Raw genomic sequence first — 18,936 nt, 5'->3', positions numbered from 1 at the left:
GTTTACAACTATAATGATAAATTTGGTAAATTAAGTACTTACATCAGCAGTTTTTGTAGTTTGTTAAAAAAAATTGTCAAAAAAAGACTTTCAGACTGATTTTGATTAATAAAAATCCTTAAGTAAGAGTATCAAAAGTTTTGTGAGCAGTAAGAAAAGTATCTATTAAGTATGTCAAATGACCTTTAGACTTATAAAATGGCTCTCCAGTAACAACATCATCAGTTAAGATATGTCTCCATGGATACAATTTCTAATTTAACTTTTTGTCAGTGTCATTTCAAAGTTCAATTGTGTTCATATACATTTGCTATAAAACCTTGTTATTGTCAAAATTGGCTCTAACAGATAATTTATTAGGGAGAATTTGACAGGATTTTATAATATTGTTCTTAATTAATGTTGAAGTAGACCTTTTGTATGTATCGTTAGTACTTTAGCCTTTTTATACTAAGAACTAAGTAGATTCAGTACTGTGCTACGGTGCTTTTGACTATTGGGGAAAGGGGACAACAGTCACTGTTTCATCAGGTAAGTAAACCATTTCATCTCAAACATCAATGCTGAAGTGGAATAAAATGTAATGTGTTCTTAAAAGAGTTTGCCATCAACACTGTGAAAGGAAGTTTACCAACTTTATATTATTCTTTTATTTATTTCAGTTTTTTGTTATTGTTTTTTTGTCCATATTCTGCATTTAAAATAATTTAGAAAATGATCTATAGACTAACAAAATCTGGAACTTATAACAACAGTAATACATATAATAGCACTGACAGAGGCTGATGAAAAAATTGGGATTCGGGGCATTTGAAATAATAAACATTTAAAGGCTAAAGTCTATCTTTATCTATCTATGTCTAATTATTATCTATCTTTAATTAATCTTAGGTGAAAATTTGTGCTTCATTGTTGTATTTCCATTGTGGTATATTAATTATTATTGTTTCCCCTTTCTTAGCCACTTCAAGTCAACCCACTGTGTTTCCCCTGATGCCATGTGGTTCTCAGAGTGGAGATATTGTCACTCTTGGCTGTCTTGCCATCGGCTTTAACCCTCCTGCAGTGACTTTCTCGTGGAACAAAGGCGGCACTGCCTTGACAGACCTCATCCAGTACACTGCTGTACAGAAAGGCAATGTTTATACTGGAGTCAGTCAAGTCCGAGTGAGGAGACAGGACTGGGATGCAAGACAGACTTTTCAGTGTGCTGTAACGCATGCTGCTGGGAATGGACAGGCTTCTTTTCAAAAACCATGTAAGCTTTGTGAAGTCATATTCAGTTAATTTATCTCAGTCTGTTTGACTTATAACAACTTTAAGTGAAAGCGCTGATAATATATTCCAAAGATAAACAATTTTAATTAATGTAAAAGTTTAAAAAAAAACATAGAAGTTATACAAGACCTAATAACCACTGTACTCACGTGTAATACATTATCAAATGCAGTAGTCTTGTCAGTACAAGGCTGTTTTTTTAGTTGTTTTCTGAACCTTTGTCATAATTACTAGTGAGATAATAGTGGGCTGCATGTAGTGATTGCTACCTCTTAAAAGAAAGTTAGTTTTCTTTAGTTCTCTATTTTTTGGGTTTTGATATTTTCAAGAAATGGTACTGGAAACAAACTTAATTGTAAGTTCACTTTGACCTGCTTGTATTGACAAAAGAATCTGAGCATACCAAGGAATAAGTGTTTCAACTTTTAAAAAAAGCAGTTATATTCAAATATGCTGCTTATGTCAAATAAATAACATAAAAGCAATTATTTATCCTCATCAAATAGCATGACATATTCTTAAATATTGCTTTTCTTCTGGGTTTAGGTTAATTGTTGATTCTAAATTGCCCATAGATGTGAATTTGACTGTGAATGATAGTCTGGATCTATGTCTTAGCCCTGAGATAGATTCATGACCTGTACAGGGTGTACATTGACTGTGGCCCTAAGACAGCTGGGAGAGGCTCCAGCACCCCGGTGGGCCTGAATTGAATAAGTGGAAGAAAATGGATGGGTGGATTTCTAAATTTATGAATAGTAAATAAAGATAAATACTTGCATTCTGTTGCATAAATACATTTGTGTACATCTTTGTTTTTCAGCGGTGTTTGAGCAGAATCCAACTCTTAAAGTGATTTCCTCTCCTGATGTGGACGGTACCTATACTGCCTCCTGCTTTGCCAAAGAGTTTGCACCAAAGACACATGCCATCAGATGGCTGAAAAATGGAACAGACATCACCAGCAAAATAGATCTGATCAGTACAGTTTCTGAATCAAGAAAGGCAGATGGAAAGAAAGTGTACAACGCAGCAAGTTTTCTCACAGTAAATTCCAATGATGTGAATGAAGATACTGAATTCACTTGTGTATTTACGGGAGGCCAAAGTGGATCTTTGAATAAAAGCGACAGAGACAACACACAAGGTGAGTAACTGATACTTTTCTTTAAAAAAAAGTAATAACATTTGTCACTATGATTTTGTAATAAGACAAAGTATGGCCATAAAACCAGGTAAGCCTTATATTAAGTCATGTAGAAATTATTCTTTCTACTTTAATTCAGTTCTAATGTACTGACATGAAAGTGTTAGTAATGTATTTTAACAGTTACACCAACATTTGAGGGGATTTAAATATAATGCAAAAAAATGTAGAAGCAGTTCGATGAGCACTAATAGCTAATAAATTGAGGCATGAAACATTCACAAAGACTTGTTTGTTTATGTGCAGCAGTAGCAATTACTAGTAAAATATTACTGCACTAAAACTAGTGATTTTTACTTCTGAGAAGGATTAGAGTTAGTTCTTGTTAGTTCACTATTTTTGGTTGTTGTTGTTTTTGGAAGAAATGATGGTAGAGGCTGACTTCATTCCTAGTACATTTTGAGTTGCTCATGTTATAAAATAGTCTGAAAAACATCAAAGAATAAGATTTTCAGCTTAAAAACACATTCAGTTCCTTCTTGCATACACACATTTATGTACGTCTTTGTTTTTCAGTGGCGTTTAAGCAGAATCCAACTCTTAAAGTGATTTCCTCTCCTGATGAGCACGGTACCTATACTGCCTCCTGCTTTGCCAAAGAGTTTGCACCAAAGAAACATGCCATCAGATGGCTGAAAAATGGAGCAGACATCACCAGCAAAATAGATCTGATCAGTACAGTTTCTGAATCAAGAAAGGCAGATGGAAAGAAAGTGTACAACGCAGCAAGTTTTCTCACAGTAAATTCCAATGATGTGAATGAAGATACTGAATTCACTTGTGTGTTTACGGGAGGCCAAAGTGGATCTTTGAATAAAAGTGACACAGACAACACACAAGGTGAGTAACTGACACTTTTCTTTAAAATATTTTTAACACCATAAACATAAAAGTAACACCATAAAACCAGGTAAGCCTTATGTTAATTCACATTTAATCAGTTTATCTTATGTTATTTAACTTATAAGAAGTTCACATGAAAGCACTGTGAACATATAGCAAACTAAATAATTTGATTAAATTTGCACATGAATGCACAGGCTGATATTGTTATAGTCTGTAAAACTATATATCATTTAATTTCCTTTTCTTAGGTTATCTGAATTCTACATACATCGCGTACATGATACATTGCTACAGTACCCTTATTTAGTACGAATTTTCTGCAGCAATATTTCTTATAAAGTATTACTGGGCCACATTTATTGATTGTTACTTCTAATAATTATAAGAGTCACTTATCTAGTTATTCTCCAGTTTTTGTGTTTTGAAAAAAAAAAACATAGTAGAGGCTGACTTTATCGTAAATGCACCCCAAGCTACAAATAATCTCAATACAAAGAGGAATAAGTTCAATTCAATTCAATTCAATTTTATTTATATAGCGCCAAATCACAACAAAAGTCGCCTCAAGGCGCTTTATATTGTACAGTAGATAGCACAATAATAGTGTTTGAGCTTACAACCAAAACCTAAATTTATTTAAAAAACCAAACAAACAAACAAACAAAAAACATAACCAACATCAAAGCTAATATTTCACCTCATTAAATAACATGACATATTGTTAAATATTTCAAAAGTCATAATTGTTTATACACTTTGTGGAAACACACACACACATAGTTAGGTGGGATGAGAAAAAGAATATATCTAAGTACATTGTCTTTTTTTAATTCTTCACTCATATACTGTAAGTCCTCTGCGCCTGTCTGAAAATCAGTATTGTTGCATGTTGTGTTTCTTTCCATCTGTCTAAATAATCCTCGTCCTTTTTGATCTTTTATCGTCTTCCTTCACTTTCACTGTGCATTGATAATTAACATAATTAACATTGATATTAAATGTGTGTTTGCTTGCCAGTCAATGTATATGCAGAAGTGAGCAATGTAGTTGTGCAGTTCCATTATTTCCTTTTGGGACTACAGGAATCTAATTTTCTTTTTGACATTGTGCAAAGTAAAAAAAATCTGAGCAAAAGGAACTTGTTTATACAGAAAATCAATATAGTATGAACATTGTAGCAGATTATTTATCTCAGCTTCTGCATATATATGTATATAAATATTATTCCCTGCTTCTGCATACACATATTTGTGTATATCTTTGTTTTTCAGCGACATTTAAGCAGAATCCAACTGTTAAAGTGTTTTCCTCCTCTTCTGATGAGGACCTTACCTATACTGCCTCCTGCTTTGCCAAAGAGTTTGCACCAAAGAAACATAACTTAAAATGGCTGAAAAATGGAGCAGACATCACCAGCACAATAGATCTGACTGAAACAGTTTGTGAATCAAAAAATGCGGCTGGAAAAAAAGTGTACAATGCAGCAAGTTTTCTCACAGTAAATTCCAGTGACCTGAATGATCAGACTAAATTTATGTGTCTCTTTACCGGAGGAGAAGATGCATCTTTGAATAAAACTGTGGCTTACAAAGACAATACACCAGGTGAGTAACAGAAAAATAAACAATTATTTTCTCATTATGATTTTGCAATGATTTTGTTCTATAATCATTTATTGCTGCATTATACAGATTTCAAACCATGTAGTACGTCAGATGTGAAGGCACAAATTTTTGGCCCCAAAACCCAGGACATGCTTTTCAATAAAAAAGGAACTATAACATGTAAAGTCATGACAGAAAATAAAAATCTCTATATAACTTGGGAAGATGAGGAAGGAAATGACATGGCGAGTAACCCAATAACACCAGTCAATGGCATGCAGAACGCATACAAATCTGAACTTGACATCACCTATGATGAATGGACCAGGGGGGTAAAACGCTTCTGTGTTGTTCACCACCAAGATTTGATTGAGCCTTTGAGGGAGCCTTATAAAAGGGATTTCGGTAAGAAAAATACTCAGAAACTGTTTAGTCCTTATTGACATCTTGATATCAAAGACATTATAAGCCCTGCTTCTCAGTGTGTATGTGTATGCCTGTGTGTGTGTGGATTTAATTTCCTGTATTATTTTGGTTAATTATGCTGGTTAATGTATGTGTGGCACAAAGTCTCATGTTGTTTCATGCTTACAGGAGGAAACCCTCAGCGCCCGTCAGTGTTTATGCTCCCTCCTTTAGAACAAACTAACAAAGCAGAGGTGACCCTGACTTGCTTTGTGAAAGACTTCTTCCCTAAGGAGGTTTTTGTGTCTTGGCTTGTGGATGACGAGGAAGCAGACTCAAGTTATGCTTTTAATACCACAGAACCCATTGAAAACAATGGATTCTATTCTGCTTATGGCCAGTTATTTGTCAGCCTTGACCAGTGGCAAAGGGATGGTGCTGTCTATAGCTGTGTAGTGTACCACGAATCTGTGGTTAACACAACTAGAGCTATTGTCAGGTCCATTGGGTACAGAACATTTGACAAAAACCGCATTGACCTCAACATGAACATCAACCAAGACTCCAAGTGCTCGGCCTAGTAGATGTTTTTCATGTCTTTGTCTGCTGTTTGTTCTTTAATGTCTGTCGCTTGTAATATGACATTGTGTTTGTGTGTTTTAATGCAGATTCAAAATAAAATAAAAAAAAAACAGTTTGCAACTCTGTTGATGTTCATTACATGCAGTTCATGTCTTCATTTAAATCATTTTGTGAGCTTTATGTTTGTTGTACAGTCACAGTGCTATCCTAATGTAGACAGTAGCATGTTTGGGTTATTTACACAATGATAATATAAAAATGTTTTTAACATCTAATTTCTACTAGAATAATATAACATCACTAAACGAGGTATTCAGGGAACAGTCTATGTTTATTTAATATGCAGATAGTTTAGTAACACTGCTTCTGTGACTTGTCTTTGTGTGCCTGTGTTTCATCTACTGGGTCTTGCATGGCTTAAAAACAGATGACTGCTTAATAAAACCCTTTAAATCTCCCAGGCAAGGCATAAATACAGTAAATAAACAATACTGAAGTCTTTCTAAAGCAAGTCAGAAGTCAGGATTATAGCTCTCGAAGGACATGAAATTCTATTCATCTTTATGGGGCACTCACTCGACCTCTGTCACCTTATTTTTTCCAACTAGGTTGACTGACTATGAATCTGATATAGCATATAGAGTAAAAAAGAAATATGTATTTAACAGAAAATAAATAAAATCTATAAGTTAGTATCTTACAATGTGTGTTTCAAAGTGGGTTGTGAAATGTCCAAATATTTGACAGAATAAATTTTGTTCATCTAGATCTTTTCGTCACGGACTCTCTGGAGCTTCATCACCCTGGACTATCTGGAGATGATAACATAGCAAGCGTAGCTATCGTCTTCATCCTTCTCTTCCTCATCACTCTGCTGTTAATCTTTGGAACAACTGTTATCAAGGTAATCAGAAATTAATGTGCTAGCATTGTGTGCAGATTTAACTCAGCAATGAGCACTTTGACAGATTATATTTATCAAGCAAGCAGCTATGATAGAAAAAACTAAAACTCATTTAGCATTCTGCATTTTAACCATGAGTCAGAATAACTCAAACTTTTCAAATTATTGTAAAAACAATTAAAAAATTAAGATCACAGAAAAACACTGTATCTATGCACATTAGAAGCATTTATGATTATGTCAGTTTAATAAACCAATGTGAGATTTATTTAATACAATAAAAAAAGGAAGAAAAAGGTTCACGTTATCCCAGTGACTGATTAGCTACTTCACAATTCAGCTGTTGTTGTGAATTTAATTATCTTTATACAGTTGTTGCTAATATCATATAAACAATATATATCAGCTAAAATTCACTTGGAGTGCTGAAATTGTATAAAAACATCATTTAATAGTTGAATGTTCAAGGGCCAACTGATATCATACTGATATCGCCCTACTCAAAGATCTAGCTGTATAGACAAAGACAAGGGTTTTAAGTCAGAAGTCAGAAGCAGCAAGTGTAATTTCTATTACACTGATGTTGGAAGACCATAAAGACAAAATCGTTTCAGATCAAAATGAAGCTCTTTCAAAATCAGTGTGGCATGTGTGGTGGATTACAATATTTAAGATATGGTGACAAAAGTGATTATCAAACTCATTAAATTGTGTGATATTATGTGGAATAATCTATGCCAATGTCAAAACATATATAATATGCTCATATCTTTGATTTAAACCAATTTTATATGTTTCAGGTAAAAGATAATTACACTACATAATGTTACCATTTGAGTTCATTTTTCTTTATGTCCCAGTGTAGCTTGTATATCCCAGTGGTTTATGTCCAGATGGCAAGTTTCTGAATGCCTTAATCAATCAAATGCATATTATTGAAAGTAAATTGATTTAGAAATTATCTTAATACTGTGTAACAATCTGTTATAAGCAGCTTTGTCTGCAACTGTTAGTTTGACTTCCTAAGTGTATTTCAGCTGATATTAAAGTAGTGTTCCTTCTAAGTTTATTCAGCAACTATATTTACCCAACTTCAAAATAAATGTATAGCATTTTAAGTTTCCTGTGTATTGATACATTTTTTGATATATGTGTAGCAATTTAACTTCATACAAAAGCACAATTTATAATGAAGTAGTGGTGAGCAGTATGAATTAAATCCTTTTGCTGCAAATTCACTAATTTTTTTTTTTTTTTTAACAGGTCAAATAAAACAAATGGACTGTGAAAGGACTTTTGTGTGTGGGAAAAACAATATTTCTCAAACATTTTTTTCATATAATCTCATACTATCATGTAAGTAATCGCAACTGCCTCTTTTAAACTGCAAAAGCTTTATCTGTTTTTAAAAATAAATGTTTTAATGAAGATAAAATTGTCTTTCTCTTGCATTATTTTGAAGTTGTTTACATTATCTGAAGGTTGATCTGTAAAAGTTGAATGTATTTTAAGGATTATTTATATGTATTTAATATTTTGTCCTTTTTTAAACTCTCTAATATACAGTTGTGTTCATCACATCCACAGCACCTGGAATCAGCAGCCCGTTCTATACCGAATATGCAAAGTAGTAGATTTTACAGTTGGTTGCGTTTTACTCTATTATTAGAGGATTTGAGAACTAAAACCTTTGGCAAAGTCATGAGACGAGAAATAAAATACATGTGGTACACATGCAAACTGACATGAGAAATTTAAATGTGTACTTGGTTTCGCTTACTGGTATAACCACAGCTCACACCTGGTGTCTGTGATGCTCCGTTGCTCTTTGCATTCTCTCACTTCTGTATTTTGGTACTTTTTTGAGACCCGGGTGTTACTCAATGCTTCCGCTTGCTGCTTGCCCTGATCACTCTGCCCTATCATGCATAACAACTGTGCAACAGACTTCCTGCCCTATCTTCACCTGACACAGCAACACCAAACAATGTCAAATTATAACTCTGCCATCTAGCCTAAAGACAAACACACTACACTTAAAACTGAAATGAAACAGTTCCTCATTTACCAAAATCTGAAGGTATGTATAACTGAGATGACATCAAGTTTTTTTCTTGTTGTGTTAACACAAAATATTTATAATTATGCATGTAAAGTCAAACTAATATTTGCTCTTTCTCAGCGCCTCGGATTGTCCCACCGATTGTCCCACCAAACATCACATTGTACTCAGTCTGGGATGGGGAATTTGGAATCTCACCAGTAAGGCTCATCTGCACATTGAGTGACTTCTTTCCAGACAATCTGACTTTGGAGTGGGTACAGGATGAACATCCACAGAATCAAACCAACGAGGCAAGCACAAGGAAGCTACAAAGTGCAGGGGGAGAGGGGAAAACCTTCAGCCTGAGCAGTGAGCTTTGGCCAAATATGACATTGTGGGCAAAAGGCTCAACTTTTACCTACATGGCTGATCACAATGGCGTTAAATATATCAAAACAATAAACATTTGTCACAGTAAGTATGTAGAGTTACTGACTCAAAGAACACATTTATCATGCACAAATGCAGGTATATGTGAAACAAATAAAGATCAGTCTTTAGTTAAAAGTTTGTTTTATTAGCTCGCCATGTTAATGAGCAATTTTTCTTATAAACCCCAGAAATTCACCTTTATTGTAACGATGTCAGACTCTGATTTTTTACTTTTCTATTAACAGCTCTTCCAAAGTCCCCTACCTTCATTCACGTGGAGATTCCCAGCTTCATGACTGTAATGACCTCAGATACTAACGTTCAAGCAACGTGTTTGGTCCACACTTATTTTGATGCCATGATCACCTGGCTGATTGATGGGAAAGCCGTGATAGAAAAAGTGACCCAAGACAAAAATGCAACTCATATAATCAGTATTCTTACAGTTTCCTCGAAAAAATGGAGGACAGTGAAGCATGTAACATGCAAAGCAGAGCACAAGTGCTTCACATCTGCTGAGAAGACCATAAATATTGCAGGTAAGATGATACTACAACAGGAAAATCAGACATGTAATGACCAAAGAGCAATTAAAATAATGATTTTGTATGATCATCCAGGTTGTCCATCTAAGACTCCATCGGTGAAGATCAAGCGATCTCTCATAGATCTGCCGAAGAGAGACAGTGCAGTGTTCGAGTGTGACATCAAAGAACTGTCCTCATGTGACCTCTTCATCACCTTAGAAGTCAATAGTAGTCAAATGCTTGAACAGAAATATTATAATTTTACTCAAGGCTCAGGCCCCCTTTCAATCAGTAGTCAATTCATTGTCCCCCAGAAGTACTGGATGAAAAACCAAACCTTTACCTGCAGTGTTTCAAGGCTTTTCTAAAACTTTTCAGTCAAACTCCATCAGCAATATTTTTGGTGAGGAGAGCTACTCTTGTTTCCCTTAGTGCAAGCTGATTTCTCTTTGTTATTTTATAGTTACATGGTTTATAGACTAATAGATACACTGATTTATGCCCCTTTAGTGGACCCATCCATGGAGCTTCTTCTGGTTCCCAGTAAAGGTTCAGAATCAAAGACTCTTTCATGCTCTGGATGGAGCTTCAACCCTCACATTAAATGGTTGTCTGAGTCTCAGGAAAGGTCTCCAAATTCCACTAATATCAGCATGAGTGAAGATGGACGTGTTAGAGTAACAAGTCACCTTGTAATTGATCACTCTGAGTGGAAAAAAGGGAATAATTTCACCTGTGAAGTGTCTGACAGGTCTCTGAACACACGTATCACAAAAACAATCAGTTTCTGTTCAGGTACAGTGAAAATTCTCTTATTGTGATAATCATTAAGAATACAATAAGACTATTTTTAAATTAGAAATTTGGACATGAGACATTTTATAACTCCTCCATGGTTGTTGCATATTATTTTAATTTATTTATGTATTCATTTTTTGAAATTAATTTTATTTTTTATAGAAACTCCATCATCATCAAAGCTAGTTGGGGTTTATGTCCAGGGACCACCACCACAGCTGACTGAGAACAAAGGACATGTGACTATTACCTGTCTTCTGGTTGGCCCTAATCTTAATGATTTCTCCATCACCTGGAGAGTAGGTGGCAGCAAAATTCCTGAGGATTATGATGTCCTAACTAATCCCCCAATGAGTCATAACAATGGAACAGAGACTCAACAGAGCTTCCTTAATGTGTCAGCAAAGGATTGGAATGCACATAAACAATTTTCTTGTGAAGGAAAACATCCATGCTCCAATCAGGGGAATAAAGACCATATAAGCAAAAGCACAGGTAATGTCAGAAATGTAACAAATTGCTTACAGCTCTTTCTAAACTTCATGTTCCTCTGGCTGTGACTATATTTTTATGGTTCTCTCCCCTTTTGTGTTTTTCAAGTGCTCCGTCGACCAACAGTGAAGATAATACAACCAACTGCCTCTGAACTTTCTAAGTCTGACATCCTAACGCTTGTTTGCCTAGTGTCTGAATTTTTCCCTGCTAACATCATAGTGTACTGGGAAGAAGATGGCCAGACTCTCCCATCCATGCATTACGTTAACAGTCCTCCATGGAAATACTCTGGGAGCAGCTCTTACTCTGTGAGCAGCAGACTAAACATATCCAAAACTGAAGACAAAAGGTCTACGTATTCTTGTGTTGTCAAACATGAGTCATCTGAAGAGCCTGTTGAAGCCACTATAACTGATGTGTTTGGTGAGCTGCCGTTTAGCATTTAATATTTACCTATTATTTCCATTATATTCATTTTAACAAACTGAATAAAATTGATTGACTGATTGCTAAAAATGTTGTGGATATCTTTACAGCCTCAGTGATCTACAGCCAGCCATCTGCCTACTTGCTTGAGGGCTCTAATGAACTTGTGTGTCTGGTCTTTGGCTTCAGCCCTGTATCCATTAACATCACTTGGTTGAATGAAAAAAAAGAATTGCTGAACTACAACACTAGTGAGCCCCACAGAGGCCCAGATGGAAAGTTCAGTGTCCAGAGCCACCTTGACCTGTCCCAAGATAAATTCTTACGTGGGGTGGTCTTCACCTGCAGGGTCATCCATGCCAACACCACCCTGTCCCTGAATATATCAAAACCAGGTACTAGATCATTCACTGATTGATTTTTTTATCTTGTACGTATAAGGTCCTGTAAAGTAATGTAAAGGACATGTAAGGACCATTATTTTTCCAATATCCTTTCAGCATCCCTGTCAGTATAATAAAGTCAAGTAAGTGATAAATAACCAAATTTATACATTATTCACAGGTACGATGGATTACTGTAATTTATTTGACAACATTGTGCATGCTGATGTGAATCAAGACACAGCTGAGGAAAGCTGGAATGTGGTTTTCACCCTCATTGGTTTTTTCATCACCGCCACCATATATGGTATCATAGTTACATTGATTAAGGTAAGCACTTGTTATCTTATTGTTGAAAGGTAAGATTCCAGTCTGGTTTTTCATTTGAACCATGAAGATTATTATAATTATTGTTATTATTATCTGTACAAGGGAGACAGGGAGCATAGAAAATATATAGATGTACAATCATTACGGTAGGATGCTGTGAAAAATTGTGATACACAAATGTAATCAATATTCCAATCTGTATTATGTCTGTGTGGAAGATTGGAAAGAAAGCAACTTGACTTCTTTAAGTTTCCTGAAGAGGTTTCGCCTCTCATCCAAGACCTTTTTTCAGTTCTAAAACCAAATGTTAGAGAGTCCCAGGTATTTAAACCTTGGTAGTGGTTATCCTTTACCAGGATTGCAAAACTTGGCTTTAAATCTCTATCTAAAGGATAAAGATCACTCTTTTGAGTGTTCACATTTTGGACTGAGAAAACAGATGATTCACATCTTGCCTCAGGTGACCTAAATAGGTTATATGACAGGGTGGGCAAAGCTATGGTGATAATTGCTTTTTTTCACACCTTCTCACCATCAAATGATGAGGCACATGGTTGATAGCGGGTCAGTCACCCTCTTAAGGTACAACACTCACTAGGGTTTACTACTACTTTTCTTGGGACTCCCCACCATGTGGTTTAAGAACTCAAGAAGTCATTTGAAGGAGAGGTGAAACGTCTTCACAAAACCTATAAAGGAGTCCAGTTACTTTCTTTCTAAGCTTCTAAGACTGTATTATGACATTCCACTTGGTGCTTAGTTGAACTTTCAAATATGACAAATATATACAACTTTGGTTTTTGAATGAAATATTTGTATATGCCATATAGATGTTGGCACTCAAAGTCCCCTGTGCAATGTTTAGGCAAAGTTTCATTATGATTAGTCCACTCATCTAGAAGCATATAGTGTAATAATAATAATAACTGTGGTTGTTTCAATTACACTTTTATTTATTTCAAGACAAAACAATACAAAGTTGTCACTAAAGGATTACATTTTCTCTCTCATTTTTTCTTTCAGACTAAATCATGATGTTCACAGGACGGTTCCTGTGTTATGAATGAAATGTGGAAATTCTGGGAGTTTTAACAGCACCTGTCCTGACTAGTTTGAACATGTAATGCTTTGTGTTTCAATTGTTATTAATGGAATTGTTTATGCTTTACAATTTTTTGTGTCTGTGTTTTAGTTTTGTGCTAGATGTGACATGTATGTAAGACGAGTGAGAAAATGCATTAAAAATCAATTAAAAAAAACAACGAATGACTAACTACCTTCAGTTCTTCTTGAATTAAGAAAACTTGCCTCGCAGAATACAAGTAATGACACATACCAATATAAAGCTGTTTATCTTTTGAAAAAATGTGTTGTGCACCATCATGTTGTATTACTTGGATTTTCCACAAGAGTGAGACAAAGCTCCATGTGCAGTAGCAGCAATGTGGGTGCCACCTCTATGTGAAAACCTATGCTGATTGTAATTTAAAGATGCTGACAGATGTGATGGGAAGGCAGTGGTGTAATGAAGAGGTGCATTCATTTGAAAGCACAAACAATGTTTTTGTAACTCTTCCTCTTTCCAGACATGCACAGAGTCAGTGTAAATCTGTGAACTCTGTCTTTAAGTGAAAGCCTAGAGTATGTTTCCATGTGCATTTGTGTACCTTGTGGGTTTGGAGGAATTCACATTTGGGAGGGATGACACAAAACAAATTAAGGCTTACTATTGGTTACCTCTGAAATAAACTGGCAGTGTGTTGCCCCAATTGGCTGAAGACCCTGTGGCAACCAGCCCAAATCTGTGGTGCTGTTGCTGATTAATGCTGCCAGTCTAAGTGGCAAGGGCTCAGCAGCAAGGAAGCAGGGCACCATGCCCAGCAGAGTGCCTGACAGCGTCTTCATGTCTGACACCTCCACCAAACACCCCCACCCCCAGGTGCTTACCTGAACCCTTCTGTGTTTCCATACATACCAATGACAAATTTAAACCAAACATCCCACATTAGCTAATAATCCACTAGTAGAATTCTGGTTAATCTGAGCAAGACTAAGTGATTAACTGATAAGCAGTGCAGTGGTGAAAAGAACATAAATGCTCTGTTCATTCAAAGAAGAAAATAAAGATTTATCTTTAAAAGAAATGAAATCATCTAATGATTTAATTATCAAGACAGAAGCAGTCTATGGTGCAGACTATCCCCTATAAATGCATTTATTAATAGAGAAAATAACATTATTTAATGTTCTAAAATGTATGCATGTATATATAATTGGATTGTAGGATGGACTCTCAAAATGACAATTTGCAGACTATAAGAGGGAATGTACCTCCAATATTACCCAAACCACTTCCCTTTATCCTGAAGTCTTTGTGTCTCAGTATTTTATCTGCCCTTGTTATTGATGCTACAGCTTTGTCTTTATTCAAGAAATCCCACAGAGTGTTTTCTCTTATGAAAACAAATGATGACTACAGTAAATAAAGTAATTTCATACCTCAAAACATCACAGTGACAAAAATATGAATCCAGAGGCCAAAACACAATCCAACCATGAAAACTGCATCATGTCAGGGACCATTCCCCCATTAAAACATAACTGGATCATTTACTGGAGGAAGCAGATTGTTAGGATATGTGGTCCAACAACAGTGTACCACTGCACTCTTGTGGATGTAATAATTATGACATGGGAAAAAATAAAGCTTACTGCAAAATGAGATGATGCCACAATGAGTCCCATTGTCTGCACAGAGAAGTGGTCAGTATGGATGATTGGGGTTTAAAAACACAATAAATAAATAAATGAAATGAAATCATATCACAGGACATTTTCCACTTCAAACTAATATTCAACATGGCTTTGCCTCATAACCAAGTCTGCTTTTGATTTTTGCATTTCAGTTTTTTTAAGGTCATGTAGGAACAAATTACTAATTGCTGAGAGTTTCCAGGTATACTGATGCTCTGTTTAATCTGTTTAAGTCACAGTTATTATCAAATCGTAGTAACGTGTGTGAAGGTCTCAGTGTCCAAAAGGGAGAAAATACCTTTTTAGTCTAAAAAACGAATTTAAAAATGCCCTCCTAAAAGCTATCACTATTCAACACTGGTCATAGAAAACAGAAACAGCAACAGGTTTAATGTGACCGCTGTAGTCACACTGACAAAGAGTCAAAGTTCCAGGTCACGTTTTTCTTTAACTTTAACTTGCAAGGATTTCAAGAATTTCTTGAATGAGTGTTCATCAAAATATGAAGAACAAAAACAGATTTTTAGTTTTAGTCTCCTTTTCTATTTAATAGTTATTTGTTCTATTATGAGTTAGTTAACATAAACTGTTAAGAGATTTTTACATTTACTTACTTTGATAACCTTTATTTTGCTGAAGTATAATTTCTTGTGAAAACATGATGTGCCTGCAACCTACAGATTAAGGAACAGAAGCATGTGTGAGGAAGTTACAAAGTCACACACGCTCAGGCAGAGACAGTTCCAACCTGAAGCTGATATGACAAAAGATACTAGTTCCTCTTGTCTTATGGATAACGGCCACTCATGCGATAACCATATCTAGAGATGTTTTTCTATTACGTATGCTCCACCTAGAGATGCTGCGTAATCTATTCTCTGCTATAAAATAAAGAACGGACTGAGGCTTTGCGCGACTTGCTTGTGTCTTGCCACGCAGTAAGCTTCGCCCGTGTACACGAAATAAACTGAGTTTGTGTTTCTTGCTTCTCTAAGGTTTTTTCCTTTGACATATTTCTTGGTCCTTCGAGCCGGATGGGAAATAACAGCTGATTGGCTGTGACTCCTAACCAGAGACCCTCAGTGCATCCTGACGCCGTGAGAAGCCGACCCTGAAGTCTGTCGACAGCCCTTTCTAGGTAGAGAGCCCTAGAACGTGAATTCGGGTCTAGGCCAGGGTGATTTAGAACGGTCCACGGCGCTGGGGTGCAGTGAGGAGATCTCCGTCCTAACTACAGATCCTTTGGAGAGGTGAGAAACAAACTCTTTGTTTTTAAAAAAAGCGCATAGGTCTTATCCGCCGCAAGGATTAATAGCGCATTAGGCTGACCCACTGCACGGGTGCACAAAAGAGAAGCGCATAGGTCTTATCCGCTGCAAGGATTAATAGCGCATTAGGCTGACCCACTGCACGGGTGCACAAAGAGAGTAATCCGCTGTAAGGATTTAAGACGTCTAAAACTTAACTTGAAAAAGTTAAAACTGGCCTGGTCCGCCGCAAGGACCCGCGCGCGTAAAGAAACAAGAGTGAATATATGTGTTTTGTGTATGTCATTTTTCTGTCTGTTGGAAGTAAACTAATTTTACAGCACAATACGCTGCTGAGTTGCTTCCAGTTGTTATTGTTATTTTATTTGCTGTAAGACGCTGAAGTACTGGTGACAAAGGAGAAGTAGGTTGGGCTCCGTCCCGTAAAACTGACACCGCTCCGCGAGTAGCTCGGAGTTGGAGGCCGTGTCAGCAACCACTCCTGAGTCTCATACCAGAGAAAGCTCTGCAGTTGTGTTGTAACAATGGGTAATCAGCCCACCAAAACTCACTGCTGACGAGCAGTGGTTAGAAAAAAAAATGTCCAGGCGCCGGACAAATTAGTGCTTGTAGATGGAGAAAGCCTAAGAAAACAAAACGTCCCACTATACATTCACCCATATCAGGAAGAACATAGTAATCCCTCATCAAGTAAAAGATTAGAGATCAAAGTTTAAAAAGGGCTGGATACAGACCCAACTGAATACACATAAATACAAGAGGAATGCATAGTGGAATAAACAAAGGGTTAAATTAAATTAGAGCTTATGTATTCAAACTAATAATAGGAAAGATAACAACCTGTAAATTGGTACTAACAAATGAAACAAAATTGGGAAGACAACCAAGCTGAACGAATAGAATAAATGAAAGCAGATAATTCACACAAAACACATTAAATAAAACAGAGAAATGCATAAGGTATATTAAGGCTGTGTCATTGTTCAGCCAGGGAAAGAGTGTGGAAAAGCAAATGTCTCCAGCTTGGGAAGGTGTGAAACTGCAGGTCACATCGGCCTTTGATGGATACATAATGAAATATAAAATAATAAACTATTGTATATTAGTAGTAAAGTAGTGTATTGTGATATACTATTGCTGTTATAAAAAAGGAAAAACAAAACAATAATAACATTAATAGTGACATAATATTAATAAGAAGAGGCACCTCAGTCAGTTATGATGTGAGGTGGATAATTGTTAAAAGTAGTCTGATTCAAGCTTAAGGTTTGCTCAAACTCAGTATAATAATATATGAGATGAAGAAAATAAGGAAAATACCTAAACTAATCAAGTGCATAGAGACACTTGACCTGGTTGTAAACCTGTCATCTTAGATGAGACTTTGTTGAGATGAAGAGCAAACCTATACTAACAACTAATAAGCCAAACCCTGTATACAACAGCTAAAGCTACAGGTTTGAGAAGCTGAATAAAATGAATTAAATATGTGGACACTACCAAGCTGATGAGCAAGTTACACATTTTTATTTGTTTTTTAGAGCAGAAGCTGCATATTAAAGGTCACACATGCAGCTGTTTGTGAGCTCAGTTTTTTTTCCCTCACACTTCTGCTTTGTTTCTGGCAGCAGCTTTTTCTTTTTTCTTTTTGTGTCCTGACTCATGTGTGTAAAGCCTTGATGCCATCGGCAATTTGTTTTTTGTTTTTGTTTGTTTGTTTTGTTGGTTTGAAAAACAAATTTGTGATCATACTTGTGGATCACAGTGACATATAATGATTAGGCATATGATTTATTAATGCCTAGTTTTAGAGCTGTGAGCTATGAGCTGTAAGCAATGCAAAGTTTTTTCCTAACTTAAAAGTTTGAAATATGTAAGATGTGTGAGTTCTTTGAAAAAAGGAATTGCCTAAAATGCCCTAAGTCAAAATGTAGTGTTGCATCTACAAAGAAGAAAGCAGAAGAAGCATTCAGTAACTTGAAACTGGCATTACAGACAAATACAGTTTTGGCTTTGCCTGATTATGATAAGCCCTTCTACTTGCATGTAGATGGAGGTGCAGGTTATATGAAGGCTGTTCTAACACAGGCCTTTGGGGAAAAACAACGCCCACTTGCATTTTATTCGTGTAAATTAGACTCCGTTGCATCGGGTCTGCCTATGTGCGTGCAGGCTTGTGCAGCCGCAGCAGAGGCAGTTAAAAAGTCCGCTGATATTGTTTTAGGACACACATTGATCATTAAAGTCCCACATGCTGTGACCTCCATCTTACTGCAAGCAAATCTATCATACCTCACACATGCACGACAACTTTCCTATGTAGGCATTTTACTCTCACAGTCACACATCAGAATTCCGAAGTGTGGACAGCTAAACCCTAGCACACTTCTTCCCACTCTGGAAGATGGCGACGCACATTGCTGCATAAGAAAGCTAGATGAAGAAACCAAACCACGAGTTGACATTTACAGTACACCACTTTGCAAAAATCTGGCAAAATAGAGGCATGGTTACCTCCACAGGACATCCAGTACAACACAGAAATCTTCTAAAAACACTTTTAGAAGTAATAACTCTCCCAAGACAGCTAGCAATATGTAAATGTGCAGCACACCAAAGAGACAACTCAAGCATAACAAAAGGCAATAACTTC

The 18,936-nt window shown here is 36.0% G+C and overlaps 1 protein-coding gene and 1 gene segment (V, D, J or C); both read left to right on the top strand.

Annotated features, from left to right (window-relative positions):
* Positions 1 to 18,936, top strand: part of LOC116316800 — a 130,514-nt gene that overhangs the window by 29,541 nt on the left and 82,037 nt on the right. Inside the window, 2 exon segments of the mRNA XM_039611128.1 lie at positions 3,002 to 3,325; positions 9,009 to 9,344. Of these exon segments, the coding sequence (XP_039467062.1) occupies positions 3,002 to 3,325; positions 9,009 to 9,344 (660 nt within the window).
* On the top strand, positions 10,094 to 13,515 carry LOC116336144. The segment is given in 7 exon segments: positions 10,094 to 10,232; positions 10,340 to 10,624; positions 10,790 to 11,122; positions 11,228 to 11,545; positions 11,659 to 11,943; positions 12,113 to 12,261; positions 13,285 to 13,515. Coding segments are annotated over 6 exon segments (1,371 nt in total).

This window comes from Oreochromis aureus, linkage group 4, assembly GCF_013358895.1.
Source record: "Oreochromis aureus strain Israel breed Guangdong linkage group 4, ZZ_aureus, whole genome shotgun sequence".
In the NCBI taxonomy this organism is placed as follows: Eukaryota; Metazoa; Chordata; class Actinopteri; order Cichliformes; family Cichlidae; genus Oreochromis; species Oreochromis aureus.
Note: the sequence above shows the minus strand (reverse complement) of the source record. Positions and strands in the feature narration are given on the sequence as shown.